The sequence below is a fragment of the Orcinus orca genome, chromosome 9, assembly GCF_937001465.1.
Source record: "Orcinus orca chromosome 9, mOrcOrc1.1, whole genome shotgun sequence".
In the NCBI taxonomy this organism is placed as follows: Eukaryota; Metazoa; Chordata; class Mammalia; order Artiodactyla; family Delphinidae; genus Orcinus; species Orcinus orca.
This window is the reverse complement of record NC_064567.1, coordinates 72,826,135-72,846,106: the sequence shown is the minus strand read 5'-3', so window position 1 is coordinate 72,846,106 and position 19,972 is coordinate 72,826,135. Positions and strand designations below refer to the sequence as shown.

The window sequence follows — 19,972 nt, the reverse complement described above, 5'->3', positions numbered from 1 at the left end:
GCATTTTAAGCTTGAAAATTTTGTAGCTTTGTGACTTATTTATGGAAATATTTTTCTAATATCTTGGTTAAAAGCTTGTTTTGGGGTTCCTATTTATAAGTTAAGTGTTGCAATATCTGAACATATTATTTACAATCACCAAGCCTCAGTTTCCTTATATTTTTGAGGAAGGTATCAGTTCCTATCTTACAGGATTTAAAATAAAAATTTTATTTTATATTGGAGGATAGTTGATTTACAATGTTGTGTTAGTTTCAGGTGTACAGCAAAGTGATTCAGTTATGCATATTCTTTTTCAGATTCTTTTTCAGATTCTTTTCCCAAATAGGTTATTACAGAATATTGAGTAGAGTTCCCTGTGCTATACAGTAGGTCCTTGTTGATTATCTATTTTATGTATAGCAGTGAGTATATAAGTATATGATCCCAAACTCCTAATTTATCCCTCACCGCCCACCTTTCCCCTTTGGTAACTGTAAGTTTGTGAGTCTGTTTCTATTTTGTAAATAAGTTCATTTGTATCATTCTTTTAGATTCCACATATAAGTGATATCATATGATATTTGTATTTCTCTGTCTGATTTACTTCACTTAGTAAAATAATCTCTAGGTACATCCATGTTGCTGCAAGTGGCATTATTTCATTCCTTTTTACGGCTGAGTAGAGGATTGTTTTTATTTTTTTATTTTATTTTATTAAATTTATTTATTTATTTTTGGCTGCATTGGGTCTTCGTTGCTGCGTGTGGGCTTTCTCTAGTTGTGGTGAGTGGGGGCTACTCTTCATTGCGGTGCGTGGGCTTCTCATTGCTATGGCTTCTCTCATTGCAGAGCAACGGCTCTAGGTGCGTGGGCTTCAGTGATTGTGGCTCGTGGGCTCTAGAGCACAGGCTCAGTAGTTGTGGTGCATGGGCTTAGTTGCTCCACAGCATGTGGGATCTTCCCTGACCAGGGTTTGAACCCGTGTCCCCTGCATTGGCAGGTGGATTCTTAACCACTGAGCCACCAGGGAAGCCTGAGGATTGTTTTTAGAATTAAGCTTAACTCAGTATTTGAAAACAGTAAGTACCCAATAAATGTTAGCTGTTGCTGATGTTATTATAAAAGGAAGGATAATATTATGCAAAATCCCAGATCTTATACAGAGAAAGAACACTGCAAGTAGCTCTGGTATCTGCCAGTCTTTCCTGGGATCCATGGAGGGTGCTATGGGGAGGTAGTGGTCACAATAATCAGAGGATAAATAACACAATGGTGAATTCCCCTTACTCTTGTCTGGAATATGTAGAGGATTTATTTCAGAAACTTAAAAAATCTTATGAATAATTTTGTAGTGAGTAATTATTTTGAATAGGAAAGTAGACAGCGAACTACTAGGCATTTCATATGTTAAAACTTCCTCATGGCATTCACTCTTGAAGTAATGGCGTTTATGAACCTAATAACCAGAGAAAGACGTCAGGAAAGACTATAAAATAGTTTATAATTCTTGCTTTAATTTTAGTCTGGCAACTATAATAGAAACTCCATTGTTTGAACAAAAGAACTTTTAAAATTCTAAAGCCTTTAAAGTCTATTTTCAGGATTGGCTAAACCTGGGGTTACTTAATAATTTGATTACCTATTATCTTTCTTTCTGAAGTTTTCTGAAGATTAACATCATAAAGAGCCTTATTTTTCAGTTAGGTCACTGTCCAACAGAATATACAGAAATTTTAAAAGTTCCATTCCAACTCTTTGTGGAGCACTAATACAGATTTTCTTTTTTGTCAAATTCTTTATAAAATTACCTCATTTTGTAAGGAAACTAAGGCTTAGCATGTCCTAGGAACAATACCAGTAAATTACAGAGCCAGTAAATGTAGGAGGGCTGTCTTGCTCCTACAGAATAATCTACCCTTTTGCCTCTAAAAATATAAAACAGATGGAAAAAAATGGGTATTACTTAAATAAAGTTATAAGATAGAAAAGAATAAAATGAAATAGGATCAAAACAAAATGAAAATTTTTAGTAAAATCATGAAGGACTCTGTGCTACCTAACTGTGTTACAGGTTATAGCATGTTTTAACAGAATTTGATATAAAAATATATGAAATTAGAGGCATTTTGTAAAGAGATATGAAAACATTTAAAAAAGCTAAACAAATCTCTTAAAGATTTAAAAATTTAATCTGATATATTTTAGAGCTTTATTGCGTTATAATTTTCATGCAATAAGCTGCACATATTTAAAATGTACAATTTGAAAAGTTTAGACATAACTACACACCCATGAAACCTTCACCACAGTCAACATAGTGAACATATCCATTACCCCTGTAAGTTTTCTCCTGCTTTTGTATTCCGTTTCTTCTATACCCCTCAGCTGCCAGTGCTCTTCCACTAAAAGCACTCATGTGTTTTCTGTCACTATAGATTGTTTTGCAATTTCTAGAGTTTTCTTTTAATAAATGGAATCACATAGTATGTGCTCTTTTCGTCTGGATTCTTTTGCTCAACATAATTACTTTGAGATTTACTCATTCTGTTGCATGAATTAATATTTCATTCATTTTCATTGCTGAGTAGTATTCCATTGTATGGATATACCAAAATTTATCTGTTGACATAAGTTTGGGTCATTCCAAGTTTGGGGCTATTACAAATAAAGCTACTATAAATACCCACATACAAGACTTTGTGTGAACATATGCTTTCATTTCTCTTGGGTAAAAACCTAGAAAAGGAGTGGCTGGATCATAGTAGGTATATGTTTAACTTTTTAAGAAACTGCTAAATGATTTTCTGAAGTGGGATTACTAATTTTTTATTCCCACCAACAAAATGTGGAGTTCTAGATGCTCCACATCATCACCAATACTTGGTACAGTCTTTTTAGATATAACCATTCTAACAGATGTATCATGACATCTCGGTTATGATTTAATTTGCATTTCTCTAATGCCTAATGATTTTAGGCACCTTTTTGTGTGCTCATTTCCCATATGCATATCTTCTTTGGCAAATGTCTATTAAAATCTTCTGCCCATTTTTCAATTGGGTTATTGGTATTTTTATTACTGTGCTTTGGGAGTTCTTTGTATATTCTGGACACAGTCCTTTATCACATATGTGACACAAATATTTTCTTCCAGTTTATGGCCTATGTTTTCATTTCTTAAAAAGTTTTACAGGGAATTCCCTGGCGGTCCAGTGGTTAGGACTCAGCGCTTTCACAGCTGGAGTCCAGGTTCGATACCTGGTCAGGGAACTAAGATCCATGTGGTGCAGCCAAAAAAAGGAAGTTTTACAAATAGCAATTTTATGGATTTTGGTGAAGTCTAATTTATCAATTTTTTTCTTTTATGAATTGTGTTTTTGGTGTTTATAGCAAGGAAATCTTTGCTTAATTCAAAGTAATAAAGATTTTCTACTGTATTTTCTTATGAAAAGTTTCTAACTTTAGGTTCTTCAGTAAGGTCTGTATTCCATTTATAGTTAATTTTCATCTGTGCTTTGAGGTATGGATTGAGGATGAGTCTTTTGAATAGATATGTAATTCTTTCAGCATCATTTCTTAAAAGGACTATACATTCTCTGTTGAACTGCCTTTGCCACTTTCGTCTAAACAGTTGACCATATGTGTGTGGGTCTATTTCTTGACACTCTATTCTGCTCTATTGATCTATTTGTCTATTTTTGTTCCAATAGCACATTATTTTGATTACTATAGCTTTGTATTAAAAATTGGAATTAGGAATTATAAATCCTACAACTTTGTTCTTTTTAAAAGTTGTTTTATCCATTTTATCCTTTTGAATTTCCATCTAGAATCAGATTGTCAAATTTTACAAAAAAGCCTGCTAAGATGTTTACTGGGATTGCCTTGAACATATAGACCAATTTGGGGAGAACTGACATCTTAATAATATTGAATTTTTTTATTCACGTACATGGTATTTCTCTCTATTTAGGTCTGCTTCCATTTTTCTTAGTAATATTTTATATATTTCAGTGTGGGGGTCTTATAATCTTTATCAAATTTATACCCAAGTATTTAATATTTTTGATACTACTGTACATGACAGTTTTGAATTTCATTTTCCTACTTTTTGTTTTTAGATTATAGAATTAGAGTTGATTTTTATATATTGATCACATATTCTGATCAGTTGTCAGCCAAACTCAGTTGTCAGTTGTAGTACCTTTTTTTGGTGTGACACCATAGTACCTTTTCTTGTGGATTCCATAGAATGATAATCATGTTGTAATTATGTTGTTTGTGAATAAAGACAGTTTTATATCTTTCTTTTCTATATGGATGCCTTTTATTTTCTGGTCCTATTGCACAGGCTGGAACTTTCAGTTGAGTAGAAGTGGTGAAAGTGTACATACTTGCCTCATTCCTGATCTTTCACCATTTAGTATATTGTCAGCTGTAGATTTTTGGTTGATTCCCTCTATCAGGTTGAGAGAATTTCTTTAAATTCCTAGTTTCCTGAGAGTTATCAGGAATGGATGGTGCATTTTGCCAAATGAGCTTTTTGCTTTGATTGAGATGATTGGATAGTTTTTTCTTTTATATTTTTAGTAAGGGAAATTACATTAATTTCTGAACTTTAAACCAAGCTTGCATTCCTTGGATAAACCCTACTTGGTGATGATGTATTATTCTTTTCATACATTGTTGGTTAGATTTGCTAAAATTTTGTTAACAATTTTTCCATCTGTGTTCATAAAGGATATTTGTCTATAATTTTCTTTTCTTGTAATAGCTCTAATTTTGATATCAGAGTAATGTTGTGCTCAGAATGGAATCTTCTTCCTCTTCAATTTTCTACTTCATAGAATTCACAAGTAAAGCCACCTGGGCCTTCAGTTTTCTTTATGAAAAAGGTTTTAACTTCAAATTCAATTTCTTTTTAATTGATATAAGATTATTCAAGCTATTATTTTATTCTTGAGTAGGCTTTGGTAGTTTGTGTCCTTCAAAGAATTTGTCCATTTCATTGGAGTTGTAGGATTAGTTTCCATAAGATTACTTTATTATTCTTTTAATAGCTATAGAATCTGTAGTGATATCACCACTCTCATTCTTAATATTGGTAATTTGTGTCTTCTCTCTTTTCATTTGCTCAGTCAGTCCAGAGCTTTTCAGTTTATTGATGTTCTCAAAGAAGCAGGTTTGGATTTCATTGATGTTTCTTCTTTATAATTATTTTCTTCCTTTTAGTTTCTTTTTTTTTTTCTTGCGGTATGCGGGCCTCTCACTGTTGTGGCCTCTCCCGTTGCGGAGCACAGGCTCTGGACATGCAGGCTCAGCGGCCATGGCTCACGGGCCCAGCCGCTCCGCGGCATGTGGGATCTTCCCGAACCGGGACACGAACCCGTGTCCCCTGCATCAGCAGGCGGACTCTCAACCACTGCGCCACCAGGGAAGCACCCTTCTAGTTTCTTAAAGGGGAAGTTTATTCATTTGAGATCTTTCTTTTTAATATAATATAAGTGTTTAGTAGTATAAATTTCTTCCTCAGTACCACTTTAATCTTCATACCACATGTTTTGATTATGTTTGGTTTTTATTTTCATTCAGTTCAAAATACTTTTGAATTTCTCTTTTGATATCTTCTTTGATTGTGTATTATTGAGAAGTGAGTTATTTAGCTTCCAAATATTTCAAGATTTCCCAGGCCACTTTTATTCTTGATTTCTGATTTAATTCTATTTTGGTCAGGTAATATACTTTGCATTACTTGAAATTTTTAAAGTTTGTTGAGACTTGTGTTATGATCTATCTTGGTAAATGTTTCAGGTACATTTGAAAAGAATGTGTATTTTTCTGTTGATAGGTGGATTCTTGCATAAATGTCTGTTAGTTGGTTGTCAGCTTGGTTGTTGTCAAGTTAGTTGACAGTGCTATTAAAGTCATCTATATCCCAGTTGAATTTTTATCTACCTATTCTATCAATATTTAAGAGAGGGTATTAAAATCTGTGAATATAATTGTGAATTTGTCTGTTTCTTTTTTCAGTTCTTGATAGGTGGATCCTTTTATAATTTTCAAATAACCTTCTTTATCCCGGGTAACTTTTTTGCTCTGGAATATACTTTGACTGCCACTAACATCACAGTCTACCTTCAAGTAATATAATAGTATATACCATTTAAGAACCTTGAATAGAATACTTCCATTTCCAGTCTTTTGGCTATTGTTTTTATACATTTTTACCTTTACCCCACACTATAATGCTTTTTTTCTTTAAAGTAGATTATTTAAAAAACATTATTGATACTCTTCATTCCTTTGTATAGGTAGAACATTTTATTTTTTTTGCGGTACGCAGGCCTCTCACCGCTGCGGCCTCTCCCGCTGTGGAGCACAGGCTCCGGATGCGCAGGCTCAGCGGCCATGGCACACAGGCCCAGCCGCTCTGCGGCATGTGGTATCCTCCCAGACCGGGGCACGAACCCGTGTCTCCCGCATCAGCAGGCTGACCCTCAACCACTGCGCCACCAGGGAAGCCCCTAGATAGAACATTTTGATACTCTTCATTCCTTTGTATAGATTCAGATTTCCACCTGGTACCATTTTCTTTTGCCTGAAGGACTTCCTTTAACATTTCTTGTAGTCTGCACTACATCTACAGGTGATGAATTGTTTTAGCCTTCTTTTACCTAAAAATTCTGCATGTTGCCTTCATTTTTGAAAGGTATTTTTCTGCAGGTAGTATTCTAATTTGAGTTTTTTTCCTTTCATTACTTTAAAGATATTGCTCTATTGTCTTATGGTTTGCATTGTTTCTAATAAGAACTCTGTGATATTTCTTGTTTTTTCCTTTATACAAATTGTGATGATTTTCTCTGGATGCTTTATAATTTTTCTCCTTATCACTGTTTTTAAGCAATTTGACTATGGTGTGCCTTGGCGTAGTGTTCCTTGTGTTTCTTGCACTTGGAATCTATTGAGCTTCTTAGATCTGTGGGTTTTCAGTTTTCATCAAATTTGGAAAATTTTTTTCATGATTTGTTCAAATGATTTTTGGTTCCCTTTCTCCTTTGGGAACATATAAAATATAGTTATAATAATTGTTTAATGTTCCTACTATTTCTATCAAGTGTGTCATTTCTGGGTCTATTTCTATTGATTGATTTTTTTTCTTCATTTTGGGTACTATTTTCCTGCTGTTTTTCTTGCCTGGAGATTTTTGATTAGATGCCAGACATTGTAAATTTTACTCATTGGTTATTTTTGAATTCTTATACATATTATTGAACCTTGTTCTGGAACACATTTAAATTACTTGGAAACAGTTTGATACTTTTGAAATTTGCTGTTGGGTCTTGTTTGCTGGGCTCAGAGCTGAGTTTAGTCTGGGAATAATTTTCCTACGCTGAGTTAATACTTTTCTTAAGATTCAACTAAATTCCCCATGAATTTAGAGATTCCTCACTTTGGTTGGTTTAATAAGAACTATTCCTGGCCCTTTGTGAGCTCCAAGAATTTTTCCTTCTTATACTTTCCTTTGCCTTTGTCAGTTTTCTCAGTAAATGCACTAATTAGTACTCAGATGAAGAGTCACGGGAGAACCTCTGCATATTTGTGGAACTGTCTCTCTGAGCTGCTCTCTTCCCTCTACTTCTTTGCTCTGAAGACTGCCTACTTTGGCCTCTTGGGCTCTGCCTAGGTTCCCGTTCCAGCTCTTAGGCTTATAACTTGACAGTAACCTGGGTCAATGATAAGATTCATTTCATTTGTTTCCCTTTCCTCAGGGATCACTGTCTTGTTATGCCTGATGTCCAATGTTAGAAGACTGTTTCACATACTTTTTTCTAGTTTATTAGGTGTGTCAAGCGGGAAGGTAAATCTTGTCCCTGTTAACCTATCTTGGCTGGAAGTAGAAATCTCTAATTTCATCTGGTTTCCACAGCAATTGACGTAAATGATCTATTCCTCTTTTTGTAGTACTTTTCTTAGTTGGCTTCTATGATGCCACACAATCTTAGCTTTCTTTTTATCTTCCAGCCATTCTTTAGGTGTCCTGTTCTGGCTACTGCTTTTCTACCTGAATTTAAATTTTGCAGTATCCTGGGTCTCAATCTCCTGTCCTAGTTGCTCCTCCATCTATTCTTTCTCCTTAGACTGCTTTAGTCAGGCATATCAGTCCATTTGTTTTCACCACTATCATCTCTTCTCTGCTCTGCTCTCCCTGATCCCACTTTGGCTCCCAAGTGCCATTCTCCACACAGCAGCCACATCAAGCAACTCAGTTCATGCACTCTTCTGAATAAGACCCTCTCATGCAACAGGTTTTTTTTTTTAAGTAGATTAAACATTTTTTTTTTAATTTGAGTATAGTTGATTTACAATGTTGTGTTAGTTTCAGGTGTATAGCAAAGTGAATCAGTTCTACATATACCTATATCTACTCTTTTTTAGATTCCTTTCCCATGTGGGTCATTAGAGTTCTTAACCTGTTTGTGTCATGGACCCCTTCAGAAAACTGATGAAGTCTATGGAATCCTTCCTAGAAGAATTTATAACAATGTACCAAATAACACATCTCAAAGAAAGCCAATTATATTGAGATATAATATTTAAAATGTTTAACAAAAAATTCAAAGCTCTGATACAGTTATGTGCTTCATTATTGGCACATTAAATAACAAGATCTAATAGTGATGAATATAAAGATATTCTGGGGAATTCCCTGGTGGATTAGGGCTCTGTGCTTCCACTTCAGGGAGGATGGGTTAGATTCCTGGTTGGGGAACTTAGATCCCGCATACTGCATGGCATGGCCAAAAAAAAAAATAAAAAAAGATATTCTAAGATATCTGTAATAACTATAATGTGATATAAATATTTCTGTGATTTTCATTGGCGACATCGCAGGCCCTGGTAATACTAATGTAGTCTGTTATTTATATTCATAATTAAAGTAAATTAAATTTCTATCAAGTATAGGTAGAAAAAATAGATGTGATTTTTTTTTGCCCATTCAGGTTAATTCCTGTGAGTCATGAACCACTGGTTAAAAACCCCCAATGACATTCTGTTAGAGTAAGAATAGAATCCAAAATTGTTTTTATGTCCTACAAGGTGCTACATGATCTGGTCCCTGAGTATCTCATACACTTCTCTGCTCACCTCTCTCCTCCTTAGTCACTGTGGCTCCCAATTCCAGGCCCTTATGTTTGCTGATTCCCCTGTTCAAAATAATACCAGCTCTGTCCTGGTTACTGATTTTTTGCTTCTCAGGTCCAAATTCACCCTTTTGTCTGATAAACTTTTCTCTTTTACCACTTGGTAAGATGTCAAGCTCCGTCAGTAGAGGCTGCTGGAAAGACATTGTAGGAGGGGATTATTCTTCCTGCTCTTACCGGTAGCTCTGGGAAAGCTCCTGCAAGATGAAGTTTTTTCTCCGCTGTTTTGCCTGAACAGTTTTTTCAGAGTTGGGTGCCTGTAGAGTGCAATTTTCTTCTGTGTTTGGCCATCAAGCGCTTTCTCCAGCTCTTGGCTTACCCATTAGAAGTGTAGCCATGGGGCCCAGACAGCACAGGCTTATGTTTCAGCCAGGTCGCTGATGTCTGCACCTCTTGTACACAGAACTGCACTTGACTCCTGCAGAAGGCAACCTCTCCAGCCCCTGGTTTCAGCAGTGCCCAGTAGCTTCTCCTGGCACCTAGTGGGTTTTGAAGCTCAGAACCTCCCTGTGGAAGGTCTCCCTTGGCACCTTGGAGGACAGATTTCAAGCAAGCTCCACCAGTGAGGTACCTGGGCATCTTCTCTGCTATCCAGTGAGCCAAAGCTGTGCCCTTTGCAGTAAGGCCTGTATCTCCACTTCAGTTTCGGGCAATAATGAATGCTCTTCCTTGGGTCTCTTTTCACCCCAGGGGTGGTAGTTGGTACTTTTTATTATGACCTCTGAATTCTTTAGAGTTCTCTTAATTTCCACTAGCCAATTCCTATTACTCCAATTCCCTACTGATTCATTACACTAAACTTTCTCTGTTCAAATCATTGTGTGGTTTCTGTCTTCTGACTCAACCCAGACTAATATAACCTCCCATTAACTATTCTAGAATCCTGTTTCACATTTTTCATTTCGTTATTCACTTTTAAATTTTTTTTTTTTTTTGCGGTACTAGGGCCTCTCACTGTTGTGGCCTCTCCCGTTGCAGAGCACAGGCTCCGGACGCGCAGGCTCAGCGGCCGTGGCTCACGGGCCTAACCGCTCCGCGGCATGTGGGATCTTCCCGGACCGGGGCACGAACCCGCGTCCCCTGCATCGGCAGGCGGACTCTCAACCGCTGTGCCACCAGGGAAGCCCTCGTTATTCATTTTTATAGTCCCTTCATTTCCTTGTTCACTTTTCACTGCAATACCACAGGCTGAAAGAACCCTTTACAAATATGGCCATGGAGCTGGTGCTTGGCTTGTTTCAGTTCTTGGTTGTTAATACTATCTTTCCAGGCTCTCAGCTTTGTACTCGGTATAGCTCCAGGCACTGGTAACCAAGTTTGTAGCCTCCTGTTAAGAGTAGATCCATGACTGTAGCACAGCTCACCACTTTGTACTTTTGCTCTATTTCTGGTTGGTAGAGATCTTGTTTTGGAGCCTGGGTATATCTAATTGGCTTTTCTCTTTTTATGTTTTATGTATCATTCCTGTGTGTATGGAGCAGAGCAGTTGTATCAGAGTGTAAATTTACCCTACCATTTTCTCCAAAGTCTGGAAATTGCTTTTTAATTTTATGAATTTCATCTTTCTTAGGTTTTGAAAATCCACTTTATAGACCTAGTGAATTTGCAGACTTTGAGGTAGATTTTCACTTTGTTTGCAGCAATTACGGTGGCAGGTCCAACAGCTATTAATAGATGTTTTCACACAGTGTTTTTACAATATGGTACAAACCCTTTTACTGTATTCTTATACTCAGGCCTTTTGCCATATGGCAAATTATCTATGCTATTATTTACTTAATATTTTTCTTTGCATGTTTATGTAAATGATTATTATTATTATTAGTTTTTGGCTTTCAAATGCATTTTATTTATTTATTTTTTTATACTTAGGTTTTTTTTTTTACATCTTTACTAGAGTATAATTGCTTTACAATGGTGTGTTAGTTTCTGCTTTATAACAAAGTGAATCAGTTATACATATACATATGTTCCCATATCTCTTCCCTCTTGCGTCTCCCTCCCTCCCACCCTCCCTATCCCACCCCTCCAGGCGGTCACAAAGCACCAAGCTGATCTCCCTGTGCTATGCAGCTGCTTCCCACTAGCTATCTACCTTACGTTTGGTAGTGTATATTTTAAAGAAAATTAATAGATAAGAAAAAATATAGGGGCTTCCCTGGTGGCACAGTGGTTGAGAGTCCGCCTGCCGATGTGGGGGACACGGGTTCGTGCCCCGGTCCGGGAAGATCCCACATGCCACGGAGCGGCTGGGCCCGTGAGCCACGGCCGCTGAGCCTGCGCGTCCGGAGCCTGTGCTCCGCAACGGGAGAGGCCACAACAGTGAGAGGCCTGCGTACCGCCAAAAAAAAATTATATATATGTATATATATATATATGTTATATATATATATATGTTATATATATATAAGTGTGTGTGAATGCTATGTATGACCACGTACCTAAATGGAAAGTACTGAATCTAGAATTAAAAGCAGTAGACTGGCAATGCCGGAGAAGGGCAGAGGAGGAGGTTTGGGGCAGATAATCCCAGGGCTTCAGGCTGATAATTGGCAGATGAGACCGAGAAGAGTGGGTAGGAAGATGGTGGGAATAGTTAATGGGCGGTCAACCTCAAGTATCTGTCAGACCCAAGGAGAAGAAGGGAATTCCAGTTTGGGAGGAAATAGTGGACCAAAGAGAGGAGTGGGATGATGTGGAAACTGGTGGTTAGGAAGACAGAAGCTAATATTCAGGGGCTGGATGAGAGATTTCATGGTGTCTGAGGTTAGTTAGTTAGATAGTTGGTAACATGATAGTTGGTAACAAGTTACCAACATGTTGGTAACTTGTGATAGTTGAACCATTACCTCTTTATTTTGGATGGATTCCTCAGACTTGTCAGTAAAGTCTGACTTGATGCTCTTCATAGAGCACAGAGGAATTGAGCTGATATCTTTTTCAGTAGAGTATGCCATTGAGTTCATCTGTTCATCAGCATTTTTAATACCCTGAATGAAGAATATACATGTTACCACTAGAAGAATGCCTTAAAAATTCAAAGCAACTTTATTAAGCATCCCTCTAAAATTGTACTGCTTCTGTTATTGAAAGTGGTGTATTCCTGAGCAGTTCTTGCTAACGTTTTCGGACTCGATACAGAGACAGTAAGTCCAACTCATACTAAAATGTTAGTGAGTAACAATAGCTTTTATTGTGCCTTTTCCCCCAAAGACCTGTACAATTAACTAGAGAAAACAATGTCTTAATTCAAAACAATTATTCCACTAGCAAGGACGGATCTTAGTAAAAGGAATTTGTGAGGGAGATGACTCAAATATACCCTCTCTCTGATCCCTTCTTCCCAGCCTTCTGTGGAGCTTACAAATTGATAACATATAGCAAGGCAGTTAAATGTGAGGTTGGTCCTGGGCCTGAGATAGATCTCAGGAGACAATAACATTTTCCAGGCTTGCCACTGCTGCCCATTCCAATCTGACCAAAAAGCAAAATTGGTGGGTCCACCTCCAAAAGAATGAGAAATTCCAAAGCCATCAAGTTAACCTTAAAGCTGCTTAAATCATAGAAAAGGATAAAGTTCTAAACCAGATTGCTCTAAGTCTAGTTTTTTTTTTTCTTGTTACTCCAAGAAATAAGACCAGTTTCAGTGAAATAAAGGAGTTACGTATTCTCTGCTTATCTGAATGTGGTGCGAGTAAATTTGTGACTTCCTCGTGAAGAGATGGGAGGAGGGGAGAAGACAGAAATGAAGAGGCCAGTTGGGGTGATGGTGGCCCTGACCATGGTGGGGAGTAGAGATGGAAAGACTTAGATAATTTTGGGTGCAAGGGAGAGTATGTACACGGAAGGTTTCCCAGGGACACTGTGATTCTTTAACAAGAGTAACAACTGTTAATCAGGCATTTCAAACTAACATGAACTTTAACCAGCTATCCTAATATCTTTAATCAGATATTCCTTTATGCTATCACTTTCTTTTTTTCAGTAAATTTCTCTACCGAGAAAGAAATTTTTTATTTGGCATTTTTTCAGGAGCTACTTACTTTGTGCCAAGTTTAAAATAAAATTTTTACTTCTCATAATAAAATTTTCTAAAGAGGTGCTTTAACAGATCAAAGACAATTCCTTTTCCTGAGAAGGCTGCTAGACAAAATAAGAATGACAAGAAGTTTTGGTATGTATGTGTCTCTACCAGTTTTTATTTCACTTTTGTATGAAAACTCACTAAAGGAAGCTCACAGACTCACTATGTCTGTAAATAATTATGTACATCCTAGATAAATAATTACAGCATTGAATCTGTACCTGATTACAGCAATAACCATGGTTTGAACTTTCTTTAAAAGTTTGATTGGATAACAAACGCTAATGCTAAGAATGGTAATATAATAAAATTTATTATGCTAACAATAATTCTAGGTACTTTACATAATTGAACTCATTTAATACTCAATGTAATTAATTAATATGTTATTATTTTCCTCACTTCACAGTTTAGAAAACTGAGGCACAGAGAATTTAAACAACTTACCCACAGTCCTAAAACTATTAAATGGCAGAGTAAGGATTTCAACTTGCTGTGTCTCCAGAGCTTGTGACTGTAACCATTTTCCTATGCTGCTTTTTGGGATTGATTTTCTTAGCAGCATTAACTTTGTAATACTTATGAAAATCATGAATTGTCATAAATTAATTCATTTGGACACTATAGGCAATAGTGGCAAATAAATGCATCCAGAGTTTCAGAAATGTGGTACTGTTTATGTAGATATCACGTATGTTATGTTTACTATATATTTCCCAGAATATTAGAGCTGTTCATTGAGTATTAATATTTAAAATTGTATTATTATATCAGAATGAAAATTATTTTAGGTAATCAGAGAGTACTAATCCATTTTGAATATGGTATTTTAAATTTTTATACACTTATACCACAAACACTCCATTTTTGTTTTCCTTATGTTGTGGAACTCTTTCACCTAACACCTAAAAATGGAGTTTTAATTTAGTTATAATGAAAAATAAAGAAGTGTTGCTTCAAAGAAAGATCTGAGTGTAGTAGTTTTTTAAAATCTCAAAGTAGTGTTAATTTGACCACAGTTATTTCCTTTTATTGTTACAACTATTAGTTTGAAGATACTGAACTTAATAACTTCATAAATTATTAATTCTACTGTGGAATGAAAATCATGAAAATTCAACTGGCAAATAACATGTACATTTTATTTTTAAAGAAAAATATAGCCTAATATAAAATAAAATCGGAATCAAGCGTTTTTAAATCAATATAAGATTACATTTTCAAACTTTTAATTTTTTTTTATTATCATTGCTTTAGAGGATGTGTTTAAAAATCCTTCATTCTAGAATTGTGGAGAAAGCTGGGGTTTGAAATTCTAAGTTTGATGAGATGGAGACTCATAACTTTCTAAATTTCCTAATTTGTGAAATAATAATATTGATATCAAAAATATAATCAGAAAGTTGAAGAAGTAAAATAAACCAAAAAAGGTTGATATTAGTTGTCTGCAGAAGACCCCTTGGAAAGAAGGCTGCCTTCCAGACCAAGAGATGAAGGCAGAATGAAGAAGAGAGCTAGAGCCTAATCACTATCACTTACGTTAATGCACCCTAATGGAAGAACCATGTGAAATTCAGTAGGCTGGGTCATATGCATGCAAACATGTGGATCCTCAAAAACAGGAGTTTGTCAGTGTGCCTCCAGGATTATCGTGCCTCCTCTTCATTGCCTAATATGAGCTTTCTGGTCTCCCTGTGAGAATTTGATGTATACACGGTATGGATATATGTGTGCATCCTTTCATTCAGCAGATAGATTTTGAGTGTGCCAAGCACTGGGGTAGGTGCTTCCGACACAGGAAGTCTCAGCCTTTTCATAATCTGACCTTCATTATCCAAATTTTCCATTATTCCCCCAACACTCATTACTCATGGCAGGCTGGTCTCCTTTCTGTTTAGTTACAAACCAAGTTCCTTATTACTTCCACATTACCTAGATTTCTCCTCCTTTTCCACCTCTTACCTTTATAATTTTTAAAATTTTATTTATCTATTTTTGGCTGCATTGGGTCTTCATTGCTGCGCACGGGCTTTCTCTAGTTGTGGCGAGTGGGGGCTACTCTTTGTTACGGTGCATGGGCTTCTCATTGTGGTGGCTTCTCTTGTTGTGGAGCATGGGCTCTAGGAGCACAGGCCTCAGTAATTGCAGCATGCAGGCTCAGTAGTTGTGGCGCACGGGCTTAGTTGCTCCACAGCATGTGGGATCTTCCCAGACCAGGGATTGAACCCGTGTCCCCTGCATTGGCAGGTGGATTCTTAACCACTGCGCCACCAGGGAAATCCCCCTCCTACCTTCTTGCCTTCAAGATTTCTTCATGAATACTTCCATGGGTAATCTAGTTCCCTATATCCCCATCAATCTTGCTTCTTATTTCTACAACTTGTAACATCTGTATGCATGATTCTGCACTTTGCCTCTGTAGCTAAGTTTTAAGTCTTTAAGTAGGGATTGTGTGTTATATTTCTTTGTGTTTTAACAAAAAGATCACGGAATATAGAGTTAGATTGCTCTGGATCTGCCACATACAAGATTTGAAGCCTATTTGTAGTGTGCCTGGCAAATATTAGGTACTATGTAACAATTAGTTCTTTAACTTTCATCATTGTCTAGCACAATGCTGAGGATATTAGACTCACTGAATTTCTTCACTAAGGAACTATAAATAAACCTTGGTTGCCTTGTGAAACCTAAGATTATAATTCAAGACTTCTATTTTCTAGCATGGCGTGATTTCTGAAAAGTCAAAAAAAATCTGCAAACATACATTATGTCATGTAAACATTACCTGTGACATTGCAAGTGAATAATATAGACCCTGTTTTGCCATTTCCACCACCATCCCATCTTTTATAGTCACAATCATATCTACACTTCGAATAGTGGAAAGCCGGTGAGCTACCACAATTGTAGTCCGACCTTCACTTGCCTATAAAACAATAAGCAAAGAAAATAAATATAAATTAGCAGAAATAACAAACTCTGAATATTCAAGAAAACTTCTTATAGTATTATTTGAGTATCAAAGAATCTTACCTCTGGATATAGAAGTTTGAAAACTTTGATTAGGGAGGCCAATAGAAATTAAAATAAAAAGGCAGGAAGTTAGGTTCCAAACTGGTGGATTTATAAAACCATAGTATCTTAGAACTAGAAAGGAAACTAAAGACCATTTAATCTGAGCCACCTAACAACCGCCTGGCTATTAGTAACTAAAAATAACTAAGTTTAAGTAACTTAAACTTAGTATTTCTTATTTTTTCATCTCTAAAATGGGGTACAGATTCAAGATAATATGTTTTTGACTTTTTAACAAATATTATATATCAATACATACGGAAAAGTACACGTAAGTGTACAGATAATGCACTTTCACAAACCAATTACATCCAGATGCATAGTACCCCGATTACAAAACAGATCATTACCAGCACCCTGAAACCCTCTTCAAGCTCTCTTCTAATCACTGTTACCACTCACCTACACCAACGGTAACCACCCTCCTAACTTCTAACAGCTTAGATTTATTTTGTTTAGTTATTTTCTTTTATATAAATGGAATTATACAGTACATACCCTTCTATGTCCAGGCATTTTTGTTTAACATTATGTTTTTGAGATTCATCCATTTTGTTTTATATCATTGGAGATCATTCTTATTGCTGAATAGTATTGCATTGTGTGAAGATACCACAATTTATTTTCCATTCTACTGGTCATTGACATTTGGGTAGTTTCAGGGTTTTCCTATTATGAATAGATTCCTACACATATTTACTTGGTGAACATATGTCCCCAATTCTAGTAGATGTATACCTAGGAGGGGAATTATTGAGTCATATGCTCAGCTATTTTAGATTCTGCCAAACAGCTTTTCAAAGTGGTTGTCCCAGTTTATAAATGTTTTCCAACAGTGAAAGAGAGTTACGTTTACTCTATATTCTCACCAACACTTGGTATTTTCTTTGTCTGGCAGGTGAATACTATCATATTGTGGCTTTTATTTGCACTTTCCTGGTGACTGATAAAATTGAAAAACTTTTCATATCGTTAGTGGCAATTTGGATATTCTCTCCTGTGAACTGTATGTTTTTGTTTGTTTTTCTATTGGAACTATCTTTTTCTTGTCAATTTTCAGAAGTTGTTTATATATTCTATATATGAGGACTTTGTCAGATACTATGTATTACAATTATTTTTCCCCCTCTATACTGTTGTTTTCGCTCTCAATGGTGTCTTTTGATGAATAAAATTTAAAATTTTAATGAAGTCCAATTTATCAACTTTTCTCTAATAATTTATATTGTGTCATGTTTAAGAAATCTTTATCTACTCCAACGTCACATGAATGTTTTTCTATCTTTTACAATCTTTATCATTTTGCCTTTCATATGTAGATCTATAATTCATCTGGAATTGACTTTTGTGTGTGGTGTCAAGTAGGAGTCAATGGACATTTCCCTATGTAGTTAACCAATTGTCCCAGCAGAATTTTTTGGAAAAAAAAATCCTTTCTCTATTGCACTACAGAGAAGTTTTTGTTATTAAATCAGGTGACCATTATTTTGGGTCTGTTTCTGTATTCTGTATATTGTTCTACTATTCAGTTTGTCTATAGGGCTTTATATATACTAATCTAAGTCTTCTAGCTTTATTGCTACTCTACAAGATTGTCTTAACTATTCCTAAGGTAATATATTTTTTGTAAATGCTTAGCACAATAACCGATACGTTTGGCATACTACAGGCACACTAAAAATTTCTGGATATTCAAGGACTGACAGTTAATATTATTACAATTACTATTACTGCTATTTATTTTTATCATTCTCATATTTTATCCTTATCTATTACAGAGAAGGAAATTGGAGCTCAGAAAACTTTAGAAGCTTGCTCAAGGCTTCAGCCAGTCATGGGAAAGACTGGTATACTAGAATCTGGTATGATGTTCTCTATTCTCTAAAAAGGGTCTCTCCATTGCAGTAGTTGATGAAGGAGATAAGTATTTCTTTCAAACTCCTCTATTCCAAATCTATAAGAGAAGGAAACTTGAAAACAATAGTTATTAAGATTAAATAACACTGTGGAAACAGATTTATGATATAATGTTATATGGAAAAAATACAGGAAAAAAAGTTGCATCATGTTATAACTAAGTTAAAAAAAAAAACTATCCATAGAAAAAGACACCTATATAGTAATGTAGCAAAATACTAAGAGTGCCTATATTTAACTATTGGGCCTATGTGTTGTATTCTTCTTGTTTCAATTTTCTCAATTTTATTTAATGTATATGTATTTCATTTTTGTTTAAAAGAAAGCTAAAACAATTTGGAAAAATATATTCCATTTTTAATAGCTTTTGTTTTTATGAGTAATATCTATATGCTCATGAGCAAAAAGTAGGTGCTATTATGAAAAACTGAAAATACACTGTTTTGATTAAAGGCCTTTTTAACTATTATATTTACAGCACCTTATTTAAAATAAAAAAAGGATGAAAGTTATATTCTGATATATTTGGCTAATATTAAGGTGATCATCTAAAGTATCATCAAAAGAAGGACATTCTTGAGTGGGACAAAAGGGGCAAACTGGAAATTTTTCAGGACAACTGGGAGATGTAATTATAACTTAAAATCATTTGAATTTATGGTCTAGGGTCAGGAAAGTTAAAGAGAAATCATATATACCACTCAGGTTCCAAATAGCAGTAGAGAAATGCTTACTACGTATATCGAATATTCTACCTGGGCATTAATTTTAAAAAATACCCAGGGAAATAGGACTGGGAATGAAGACACTATAACTTATCAAACCTAGGTTTCTGCATTAAGCAAATATTGTTACTAAGTTTGGCTCTTGAAACAGACTTATCTGTAAATATCATATATATGTATGCACACATATATTTATGTCAGGAATACATGCACATATATAAACATATTCAATATATGTATAGACATATACATACTTGATGTGTATGCATGCGCATTTTGCATGCACATTTTGTACTCAAGCCAACCAACATGCATGTGCATTTTGTACTCAGCCAACCAACAACCAAGAATGTTATAATTTGGGTTAGTAATGAGGAATGATGCCTAAAGTTCATAGGAGGGGCTAGGTCACTGTATCACAGTCATCTAAAGTTCCTCCTAGTTGTGGTGGCAGTAAAGAGATCACTGGCAGAACCAGCTTCATGGGTGTGTGAACTATGCAGTTGCTCAGGGCCCCATGCTTAGAAGGGTCCCACTCTTGGTTTAATGCTCTGCTGTTGCCATCTTGTAATTCTTAATAATTTTTGAGGAGGAGGGCCCATATTTTCATTTTCACTAGGGCCCTACAATCATGTAGCTGGCCCTGATCATTGTTAAAGGTAAAAAGGTTTCCATGTGGGTGTACCTAGCTGGTTTGTCTCAAGCATAGATATTAAGAGAGCTCTTTAAACAGGTAGATAAAAAGAAAAAAAAAGAAAATTTAACATCTATCCAAGGTAGGATTCCTTTTTGTCACGACCTCAATAACATTCTAATAATCAGACTGTAATTATTATTCAAAGCATCTAAATTTGTATTACAGTTAACCTACATCTCCTGTCACATAGAGTAGATAGAATAGATAGTTACTTCTGCCCTCAGCAGCCGTACCTGTGTTTCAGACCTCTTTTTTAAAAATACAAGATAATGAGACAATATGACTGGCA

At 35.6% G+C, this 19,972-nt stretch overlaps 1 protein-coding gene across 1 annotated transcript in view; it reads right to left on the bottom strand.

Moving 5' to 3' along the window:
• The window catches only part of ABCB5 (ATP binding cassette subfamily B member 5), a 113,410-nt gene that overhangs the window by 43,601 nt on the left and 49,837 nt on the right, over nt 1–19,972 (bottom strand). Inside the window, 2 exon segments of the mRNA XM_004263450.1 lie at nt 12,035–12,175; nt 16,055–16,195. Of these exon segments, the coding sequence (XP_004263498.1) occupies nt 12,035–12,175; nt 16,055–16,195 (282 nt within the window).